Source organism: Oncorhynchus masou, unplaced genomic scaffold (assembly GCF_036934945.1).
Source record: "Oncorhynchus masou masou isolate Uvic2021 unplaced genomic scaffold, UVic_Omas_1.1 unplaced_scaffold_3984, whole genome shotgun sequence".
Taxonomy (NCBI): Eukaryota; Metazoa; Chordata; class Actinopteri; order Salmoniformes; family Salmonidae; genus Oncorhynchus; species Oncorhynchus masou.
Genome location: NW_027010385.1, coordinates 16,046 through 27,500, shown reverse-complemented (window position 1 = coordinate 27,500; position 11,455 = coordinate 16,046). Strand labels below are relative to the sequence as shown.

General features: G+C 46.8%; 1 protein-coding gene across 1 annotated transcript in view; it reads left to right on the top strand.

The window, feature by feature from the left end:
• Positions 1-11,171, top strand: part of LOC135534823 (alpha-N-acetylgalactosaminide alpha-2,6-sialyltransferase 3-like) — a gene marked incomplete at its 5' end in the record, with an annotated part of 12,810 nt that extends 1,639 nt beyond the window's left edge. Inside the window, one exon of the mRNA XM_064961655.1 lies at positions 10,352-11,171. Coding sequence (XP_064817727.1) covers positions 10,352-10,541 — 190 coding nt within the window. The remainder of the gene's footprint in view (positions 1-10,351) is intronic.
• Between the last annotated feature and the right edge of the window lie 284 nt (positions 11,172-11,455).

The following is an 11,455-nucleotide window of genomic DNA, read 5'->3' as shown; positions in this document are numbered from 1 at the left end:
ACAGTAGATATTGTGGAGGTTAGCTGTCTGGTCTCATTCTCAGTAGATACTGTGGAGGTTAGCTGCCTGGTCTCATTCTCAGTAGATACTGTGGAGGTTAGCTGTCTGGTCTCATTCTCAGTAGATACTGTGGAGGTTAGGTGTCTGGTCTCATTCTCATCAGATACTGTGGAGGTTTGCTGTCTGGGCTCATTCACAGTAGATACTGTGGAGGATAGCTCTCGGGTCTCATTCTCAGTAGATACTGTGGAGGTTAGCAGTCTGGTGTAATTCACATTAAATTAAGTGGAGGTTTGCTGCCTGGTCTCATTCTCAGTAGATACTGTGGAGGTTAGCTGCCTGGTCTCAATCTCAGTAGATACTGTGGAGGTTTGCTGTCTGGTCTCATTCTCATCAGATACTGTGGAGGTTAGCTTTCTGGGCTCATTCACAGTAGATACTGTGGAGGTTAGCAGTCTGGTGTAATTCACATTAAATTAAGTGGAGGTTTGCTGCCTGGTCTCATTCTCAGTAGATACTGTGGAGGTGAGCTGCCTGGTCTCATTCTCAGTAGATACTGTGGAGGTTAGCTGTCTGGTCTAATTCACATTAAATTAAGTGGAGGTTAGCTTTCTGGTCTCAATCTCAGTAGATACTGTGGAGGTTAGCTGTCTGGTCTCATTCACATCAGATACCGTGGAGGTTAGTTTTCTGGGCTCATTCACAGTAGATACTGTGGAGGTTAGCTGTCTGGTCTCATTGACAGTAGATACTGTGGAGGTTAGCAGTCTGGTCTAATTCACATTAAATTAAGTGGAGGTTAGCTTTCTGGTCTCATTCTCAGTAGATACTGTGGAGGTTAGCAGTCTGGTGTAATTCACATTAAATTAAGTGGAGGTTTGCTGCCTGGTCTCATTCTCAGTAGATACTGTGGAGGTGAGCTGCCTGGTCTCATTCTCAGTAGATACTGTGGAGGTTAGCTGTCTGGTCTAATTCACATTAAATTAAGTGGAGGTTAGCTTTCTGGTCTCAATCTCAGTAGATACTGTGGAGGTTAGCTGCCTGGTCTCAATCACATCAGATACTGTGGAGGTTTGCTGCCTGGTCTCATTCACATTAGATACTGTGGAGGTTAGCAGTCTGGTCTCATTCACATCAGATACTGTGGAGGTTACATTTACATTTAAGTCATTTAGCAGACGCTCTTATCCAGAGCGACTTACAAATTGGTGAATTCACCTTCTGACATCCAGTGGAAGGTTAGCTGTCTGGTCTCATTCTCAGTAGATACTGTGGAGGTTAGCTGTCTGGTCTCATTCACATCAGATACTGTGGAGGTTAGCTGTCTGGTCTCATTCACATCAGATACTGTGGAGGTTAGCTGTCTGGTCTCATTCTCAGTAGATACTGTGGAGGTTAGCTGTCTGGTCTAATTCACATCCGATTAAGTGGAGGTTAGCTGTCTGGTCTCATTCACATCAGATACTGTGGAGGTTACATTTACATTTAAGTCATTTAGCAGACGCTCTTATCCAGAGCGACTTACAAATTGGTGAATTCACCTTCTGACATCCAGTGGAAGGTTAGCTGTCTGGTCTCATTCTCAGTAGATACTGTGGAGGTTAGCTGTCTGGTCTCATTCACATCAGATACTGTGGAGGTTAGCTGTCTGGTCTCATTCTCAGTAGATACTGTGGAGGTTAGCTGTCTGGTCTCATTCACATCAGATACTGTGGAGGTTACATTTACATTTAAGTCATTTAGTAGACGCTCTTATCCAGAGCGACTTACAAATTGGTGAATTCACCTTCTGACATCCATTGGAAGGTTAGCTGTCTGGTCTCATTCTCAGTAGATACTGTGGAGGTTAGCTGCCTGGTCTCATTCTCAGTAGATACTGTGGAGGTTAGCTGTCTGGTCTCATTCACATCAGATACTGTGGAGGTTAGCTGTCTGGTCTCATTCTCAGTAGATACTGTGGAGGTTAGCTGCCTGGTCTCAATCTCAGTAGATACTGTGGAGGTTAGCTGTCTGGTCTCATTCTCAGTAGATACTGTGGAGGTTAGCTGCCTGGTCTCATTCTCAGTAGATACTGTGGAGGTTAGCTGTCTGGTCTCATTCTCAGTAGATACTGTGGAGGTTAGCTGTCTGGTCTCATTCTCAGTAGATACTGTGGAGGTTAGCTGTCTGGTCTCATTCTCAGTAGATACTGTGGAGGTCAGCTATCTGGTCTCATTCTCAGTAGATTAAGTGGAGGTTAGCTGCCTGGTCTCATTCTCACCAGATACTGTGGAGGTTAGCTGTCTGGTCTCATTCACATAAGATACTGTGGAGGTTAGTTTTCTGGGCTCATTCACAGTAGATACTGTGGAGGTTAGCAGTCTGGTGTAATTCACATTAAATTAAGTGGAGGTTTGCTGCCTGGTCTCATTCTCAGTAGATACTGTGGAGGTGAGCTGCCTGGTCTCATTCTCAGTAGATTAAGTGGAGGTTAGCTTTCTGGTCTCATTCTCAGTAGATACTGTGGAGGTGAGCTGCCTGGTCTCATTCTCAGTAGATTAAGTGGAGGTTAGCTTTCTGGTCTCATTCTCAGTAGATACTGTGGAGGTGAGCTGCCTGGTCTCATTCTCAGTAGATTAAGTGGAGGTTAGCTTTCTGGTCTAAATCTCAGTAGATACTGTGGAGGTTAGCTGTATGGCCTCATTCTCAGTAGATACTGTGGAGGTTAGCTGTCTGGTCTCATTCTCAGTAGATACTGTGGAGGTTAGCTGTCTGGTCTCATTCTCAGTAGATACTGTGGAGGTTAGCTGTCTGGTCTCATTCTCAGTAGATATTGTGGAGGTTAGCTGTCTGGTCTCATTCTCAGTAGATATTGTGAAGGTTAGCTGTCTGGTCTCATTCTCAGTAGATATTGTGGAGGTTAGCTGTCTGGTCTCATTCTCAGTAGATACTGTGGAGGTTAGCTGTATGGCCTCATTCTCAGTAGATACTGTGGAGGTTAGCTGTCTGGTCTCATTCACATCAGATAATGTGGAGGTTTGCTGTCTGGTCTCATTCACAGTAGATATTGTGGAGGTTAGCTGTCTGGTCTCATTCTCACCAGATACTGTGGAGGTTTGCTGTCTGGTCTCATTCACATCAGATACTGTGGAGGTTAGCTGTCTGGTCTCATTCACATCAGATAATGTGGAGGTTTGCTGTCTGGTCTCATTCACATCAGATAATGTGGAGGTTTGCTGTCTCGTCTCATTCTCACCAGATACTGTGGAGGTTAGCTGCCTGGTCTCATTCTCACCAGATACTGTGGAGGTTTGCTGCCTGGTCTCATTCACATCAGATACTGTGGAGGTTAGCTGCCTGGTCTCATTCTCAGTAGATACTGTGGAGGTTAGCTGTCTGGTCTCATTCTCAGTAGATACTGTGGAGGTTAGCTGTATGGCCTCATTCTCAGTAGATACTGTGGAGGTTAGCTGTCTGGTCTCATTCACATCAGATACTGTGGAGGTTACATTTACATTTACATTTAAGTCATTTAGCAGACGCTCTTATCCAGAGCGACTTACAAATTGGTGAATTCACCTTCTGACATCCATTGGAAGGTTAGCTGTCTGGTCTCATTCTCAGTAGATACTGTGGAGGTTAGCTGCCTGGTCTCATTCTCAGTAGATACTGTGGAGGTTAGCTGTCTGGTCTCATTCACATCAGATACTGTGGAGGTTAGCTGCCTGGTCTCATTCTCAGTAGATACTGTGGAGGTTAGCTGCCTGGTCTAATTCACATCAGATACTGTGGAGTTTAGCTGTCTGGTCTCATTCTCAGTAGATACTGTGGAGGTTAGCTGCCTGGTCTCATTCTCAGTATCTATTGTGGAGGTTAGCTGTCTGGTCTCATTGACAGTAGATACTGTGGAGGTTAGCTGTCTGGTCTCATTCTCACCAGATACTGTGGAGGTTAGCTGTATGGCCTCATTCTCAGTAGATACTGTGGAGGTTAGCTTTCTGGTCTCAATCTCAGTAGATACTGTGGAGGTTAGCTGTATGGCCTCATTCTCAGTAGATACTGTGGAGGTTAGCTGTCTGTTCTCATTGACAGTAGATATTGTGGAGGTTAGCTGCTTGGTCTCATTCTCAGTAGATTAAGTGGAGGTTAGCTGTATGGCCTCATTCTCAGTAGATACTGTGGAGGTTAGCTGTCTGTTCTCATTGACAGTAGATACTGTGGAGGTTAGCTGCCTGGTCTCATTCTCAGTGGATACTGTGGAGGTTTGCTGTCTCGTCTCATTCTCAGTGGATACTGTGGAGGTTAGCTGTCTGGTCTCATTCTCAGTAGATACTGTGGAGGTTAGCAGTCTGGTGTAATTCACATTAAATTAAGTGGAGGTCTGCTGCCTGGTCTCATTCTGAGTAGATACTGTGGAGGTGAGCTGCCTGGTCTCATTCTCAGTAGATACTGTGGAGGTTAGCTGTATGGCCTCATTCTCAGTAGATTAAGTGGAGGTTAGCTGTCTGGTCTCATTCTCAGTAGATACTATGGAGGTTAGCAGTCTGGTGTAATTCACATTAAATTAAGTGGAGGTCTGCTGCCTGGTCTCATTCACATCAGATACTGTGGAGGTTAGCTGTCTCGTCTCATTCTCAGTGGATACTGTGGAGGTTAGCTTTCTGGTCTCAATCTCAGTAGATACTGTGGAGGTTAGCTGTCTGGTCTCATTCTCAGTAGATACTGTGGAGGTTAGCTGTCTGGTCTCATTCTCAGTAGATACTGTGGAGGTTAGCTGTCTGGTCTCATTCACATCAGATACTGTGGAGGTTAGTTTTCTGGTCTCATTCTCAGTAGATACTGTGGAGGTTAGCAGTCTGGTGTAATTCACATTAAATTAAGTGGAGGTTAGCTTTCTGGCCTCATTCTCAGTAGATATTGTGGAGGTTAGCAGTCTGGTGTAATTCACATTAAATTAAGTGGAGGTTAGCTTTCTGTTCTCATTGACAGTAGATACTGTGGAGGTTAGCTGTCTGGTCTCATTCTCAGTAGATACTGTGGAGGTTAGCTGTCTGGTCTCATTCTCAGTAGATACTGTGGAGGTTAGCAGTCTGGTGTAATTCACATTAAATTAAGTGGAGGTTAGCTTTCTGTTCTCATTGACAGTAGATACTGTGGAGGTTAGCTGTCTGGTCTCATTCTCAGTAGATACTGTGGAGGTTAGCTGTCTGGTCTCATTCTCAGTAGATACTGTGGAGGTTAGCAGTCTGGTGTAATTCACATTAAATTAAGTGGAGGTTAGCTGTCTGGTCTCATTCTCAGTAGATATTGTGGAGGTTAGCTGCCTGGTCTCATTCTCAGTAGATATTGTGGAGGTTAGCTGCCTGGTCTCATTCTCAGTCTGTTCTGTGGAGGTTAGCTGTCTGGTCTCATTCTCAGTAGATACTGTGGAGGTTAGCAGTCTGGTGTAATTCACATTAAATTAAGTGGAGGTTAGCTGCCTGGTCTCATTCTCAGTAGATATTGTGGAGGTTAGCTGCCTGGTCTCATTCTCAGTAGATATTGTGGAGGTTAGCTGCCTGGTCTCATTCTCAGTAGATATTGTGGAGGTTAGCTGCCTGGTCTCATTCTCAGTCTGTTCTGTGGAGGTTAGCTGCCTGGTCTCATTCTCAGTAGATATTGTGGAGGTTAGCTGCCTGGTCTCATTCTCAGTAGATATTGTGGAGGTTAGCTGCCTGGTCTCATTCTCAGTAGATATTGTGGAGGTTTGCTGCCTGGTCTCATTCTCAGTAGATATTGTGGAGGTTAGCTGCCTGGTCTCATTCTCAGTAGATATTGTGGAGGTTAGCTGCCTGGTCTCATTCTCATTATCTACTGTGGAGGTTAGCTGCCTGGTCTCATTCTCAGTAGATATTGTGGAGGTTAGCTGCCTTGTCTCATTCTCACCAGATACTGTGGAGGTTAGCTGTCTGGTCTCATTCACATCAGACACTGTGGAGATAAGCTGCCTGGTCTCATTCACATCAGATACTGTGGAGGTTAGCTGTCTGGTCTCATTCTCAGTAGATACTGTGGAGGTTAGCTGTCTTGTCTCATTCTCAGTAGATACTTTGGATGTTAGCTGTCTTGTCTCATTCTCAGTAGATACTGTGGATGTTAGCTGTCTTGTCTCATTCTCAGTAGATACTGTGGATGTTAGCTGTCTGGTCTCATTCTCAGTAGATAATGTGGAGGTTAGCTGTCTTGTCTCATTCACATCAGATACTGTGGAGGTTAGCTGTCTGGTCTCATTCTCAGTAGATACTGTGGAGGTTAGCTGTCTTGTCTCATTCTCAGTAGATACTGTGGAGGTTAGCTGCCTGGTCTCAATCACATCAGATACTTTGGAGGTTAGCTGCCTGGTCTCATTCACATCAGATACTGTGGAGGTTAGCTGTCTGGTCTAATTCACATCCGATTAAGTGGAGGTTAGCTGTCTGGTCTCATTCTCAGTAGATACTGTGGAGTTTAGCTGCCTGGTCTCATTCTCAGTATCTACTGTGGAGGTTAGCTGCCTGGTCTCATTCTCACCAGATACTGTGGAGGTTAGCTGTCTGGTCTCATTCTCAGTAGATACTGTGGAGTTTAGCTGTCTGGTCTCATTCTCAGTATCTATTGTGGAGGTTAGCTGTCTGGTCTCATTCACATCAGATTAAGTGGAGGTTAGCTGTCTGGTCTAATTCAAATCAGATTAAGTGGAGGTTAGCTGTCTGGTCTAATTCACATCAGAGATTGTGGAGGTTAGCTGCCTGGTCTCATTCTCAGTATCTATTGTGGAGGTTAGCTGTCTGTTCTAATTCACATCAGATTAAGTGGAGGTTAGCTGTCTGGTCTAATTCACATCAGAGATTGTGGAGGTTAGCTGCCTGGTCTCATTCTCAGTAGATACTGTGGAGGTTAGCTGTCTGGTCTAATTCACATCAGAGATTGTGGAGGTTCGCTGCCTGGTCTCATTCTCAGTAGATACTGTGGAGGTTTGCTGTCTGGTCTCATTCTCATCAGATCCTGTGGATTTGAGCTTCCTGGTCTCATTCTCAGTAGATATTGTGGAGGTTAGCTGTCTGGTCTCATTCTCAGTAGATACTGTGGAGGTTAGCTGTCTGGTCTCATTCACAGTAGATACTGTGGAGGTTAGCTGCCTGGTCTCATTCTCACCGTATACTGTGGAGGTTAGCTGTCTGGTCTCATTCTCAGTAGATACTGTGGAGGTTAGCTGTCTGGTCTCATTCTCAGTAGATCCTTGGAGGTTAGCTGTCTGGTCTCATTCTCAGTAGATCCTGTGGAGGTTAGCTGTCTGGTCTAATTCAAATCAGATTAAGTGGAGGTTAGCTGTCTGTTCTAATTCACATCAGATTAAGTGGAGGTTAGCTGTCTGGTCTAATTCACATCAGACATTGTGGAGGTTAGCTGCCTGGTCTCATTCTCAGTAGATACTGTGGAGGTTAGCTGTCTGGTCTAATTCAAATCAGATTAAGTGGAGGTTCGCTGCCTGGTCTCATTCTCAGTAGATCCTGTGGAGGTTAGCTGTCTGGGCTCATTCTCAGTAGATACTGTGGAGGTTAGCTGTCTGGGCTCATTCACAGTAGATACTGTGGAGGTTAGCGCCTGGTCTCATTTCCATCAGATACTGTGTAGGTTAGCTGCCTGGTCTCATTCTCAGTAGATACTGTGGAGGTTAGCTGTCTGTTCTAATTCACATCAGATTAAGTGGAGGTTAGCTGTCTGGTCTCATTCACATCAGATACTGTGTAGGTTAGCTGCCTGGTCTCATTCTCAGTAGATACTGTGGAGGTTAGCTGCCTGGTCTCATTCTCAGTAGATACTGTGGAGGTTAGCTGCCTGGTCTCAATCTCAGTAGATACTGTGGAGGTTCGCTGCCTGGTCTCATTCACATCCGATACTGTGGAGGTTAGCTGTCTGGTCTCATTCACATCAGATACTGTGGAGGTTTGCTTCCTCGTCTCATTCTCAGTAGTTACTGTGGAGGTTAGCTGTCTGGTCTCATTCTCAGTAGATACTGTGGAGATTAGCTGTTTGGTCTCATTCACATCAGATACTGTGGAGTTTAGCTGTCTGGTCTCATTCACATCAGATACTGTGGAGGTTAGCTGCCTGTTCTCATTCTCAGTAGATACTGTGGAGGTTAGCTGCCTGTTCTCATTCTCAGTAGATACTGTGGAGGTTAGCTGCCTGTTCTCATTCTCAGTAGATACTGTGGAGGTTAGCTGCCTGTTCTCATTCACATCAGATACTGTGGAGGTTAGCTGCCTGGTCTCATTCACATCAGATACTGTGGAGGTTTGCTTCCTCGTCTCATTCTCAGTAGTTACTGTGGAGGTTAGCTGCCTGGTCTCATTCTCAGTAGATTAAGTGGAGGTTAGCAGTCTGGTCTCATTCTCAGTAGATACTGTGGAGGTTAGCTGCCTGGTCTCATTCTCAGTAGATTAAGTGGAGGTTAGCAGTCTGGTCTCATTCTCAGTAGATACTGTGGAGGTTAGCGCCTGGTCTCATTCTCAGTAGATACTGTGGAGGTTAGCTGTTTGGCCTCATTCTCAGTAGATACTGTGGAGGTTAGCTGTCTGGTCTCATTCTCAGTAGATACTGTGGAGGTTAGCTGTCTGGTCTCATTCACATCAGATACTGTGGAGGTTAGCTGTTTGGCCTCATTCTCAGTAGATACTGTGGAGGTTAGCTCTCTGGTCTCATTCACATCAGACATTGTGGAGGTTAGCTGTCTCGTCTCATTCTCAGTAGATACTGTGGAGGTTAGCTGCCTGGTCTCATTCTCATTATCTACTGTGGAGGTTAGCTGTTTGGTCTCATTCTCAGTAGATACTGTGGAGGTTAGCTGTTTGGTCTCATTCACATCAGATACTGTGGAGGTTAGCTGTCTGGTCTCATACCCTCCAATGGGGAGGTTAGCTGCCCCCTGCCCTCCAATGCTGCCCCCTACCCTCCAATGCTGCCCCCTACCCTAGAGAAGTTTTACATTTTGATATGTTAACTGGTTAGTGGTTAAACTGTTCAGGCTTTCTACTGCTAAGTATACACATTCACTATTGCATGGAAACATTGTCTCTTTCATCCTACCTCCCTCCCTCCCTCCCTCTCTCTCTCTCTCTCTCCCTCCCTCCCTCCCTCCCTCCCTCCCTCCCTCTCCCTCTCTCTCCCTCCCTTTCTCTCTCTCCCTCCCTCTCTCTCTCTCTCCCTCCCTCTCTCTCCCTCCCTCCCTCTCTCTCTCCCTCCCTCCCTCCCTCCCTCCCTCTCTCTCTCTCTCTCTCTCTCTCTCTCTCTCTCCCTCCCTCTCTCTCTCTCTCTCTCTCTCTCTCTCTCCCTCCCTCTCTCCCCTCCCTCCCTCCCTCCCTCTCTCCCTCCCTCCCTCCCTCCCTCCCTCCCTCTCTCTCTCTCTCTCTCTCTCTCTCTCTCCCTCTCCCCCAACCACCCCGTATCTCTCTCCCCCTACAACTCCTCTCTCTCTCTCTCTCTCTCTCTCTCTCTCTCTCTCTCTCTCTCTCTCTCCCCCCGCCAGGTCAGATGGGTACCGTAAGGTTCCGTACCACTACGATGAAGCCGGTAGTCGTGATGAGTGTCTATAACCATCTCTCTCCTCCCAGGTCAGAGGGGTACCGTAAGGTCCCGTACCACTACTCTGAAGCCGGTAGTCGTGATGAGTGTCTATAACCATCTCTCTCCTCCCAGGTCAGAGGGGTACCGTAAGGTCCCGTACCACTACTCTGAAGCCGGTAGTCGTGATGAGTGTCTATAACCATCTCTCTCCTCCCCCCTCCTCCCAGGTCAGAGGGGTACCGTAAGGTCCCGTACCACTACTATGAAGCCGGTAGTCGTGATGAGTGTCTATAACCATCTCTCTCCTACCAGGTCAGAGGGGTACCTTAAGGTCCCGTACCACTACTCTGAAGCCAGTAGTCGTGATGAGTGTCTATAACCATCTCTCTCCTCCCCCCTCCTCCCAGGTCAGAGGGGTACCGTAAGGTTCCGTACCACTACGATGAAGCCAGTAGTCATGATGACTGTCTATAACCATCTCTCTCCTCCCCCCTCCTCCCAGGTCAGAGGGGTACCGTAAGGTCCCGTACCACTACTATGAAGCCGGTAGTCGTGATGACTGTCTATAACCATCTCTCTCCTCCCCCCTCCTCCCAGGTCAGAGGGGTACCTTAAGGTCCCGTACCACTACTCTGAAGCCAGTAGTCATGATGACTGTCTATAACCATCTCTCTCCTCCCCCCTCCTCCCAGGTCAGAGGGGTACCGTAAGGTCCCGTACCACAACTATGAAGCCGGTAGTCGTGATGAGTGTCTATAACCATCTCTCTCCTCCCCCCTCCTCCCAGGTCAGAGGGGTACCGTAAGGTCCCGTACCACTACTATGAAGCCGGTAGTCGTGATGAGTGTGCAGAGTATCTCCTCCACGAGAGCGCTCCGTACGGCGGCCACCGTTTCATCACAGAGAAGGCCGTCTTCGCCAAGTGGGCCAGAACACACACCATTAAGTTCTACAACCCGCCATGGAAACTGTCGTGACCAGGAGGGACCGCAGATAGCCGGGAGGTCTGGAGGAGGCCCATTATTGATGACATCACACAGCCGTGTCCACCTCATCATCCAGGGACAGGGAGAACGCAGGGCCACTACCGTTACACCAGAGCAGTGTCCCAAATGACACCCTCTCCCCTATATAGTGCACTATCGGGCCCTGGTCAAAAGTAATGCACTATATAGGCACGTCTCCCTCCCTTGGCGTTGTCTAGGTGTATATGACACTGAAATGTACAGTCAGAATGCGCACATCGTTCTGCAATCCCAGTCCGTCCATTACCACTGAGCCTGTAGTCTGAGGGGTTGTAATTCCCGTCCCACTGCTTGCCTGACTGTAGCACTGAAACCAGACACCCATCCTGGGCTGAAACCGAGATGGTAGAGGGTGGTCCCTCCATGTCCCTCCATGTCCTCACTGAGCCATGAACCAAGGCCTTCTGTTCACTAAAATAATCTGGCCACTGCAGGACAGGCTCATCCATCTATCCCATTAGAAAAACAACATGAAGAAGAAACTATTTCTCCACTCATTGAATGTCTGTTGTCATCTTCTAGAACTCTGTTGTCATCTTCTAGAACTCTGTTGACCTCTTCTAGAACTCTGTTGTCATCTTCAAGAACTCTGTTGTCATTTTCAAGAACTCTGTTGTCATCTTCTAGAACTCTGTTGACCTCTTCTAGAACTCTGTTGTCATCTTCTGGAACTCTGTTGACCTCTTCTAGAACTCTGTTAACCTATTCCAGAACTCTGAGCTGGAGAAAATGTGATGTCCTAAAGGAGCTCCGGAGCAGGGGTCTTCTTGACCTCCAATCATCTGCTGCTTTGATGTTGTAAAGGTTGGTGAATGACAAAGGACGGATAGCTCAACGCAACAGATACGGGATAAGAAAAGAATGAA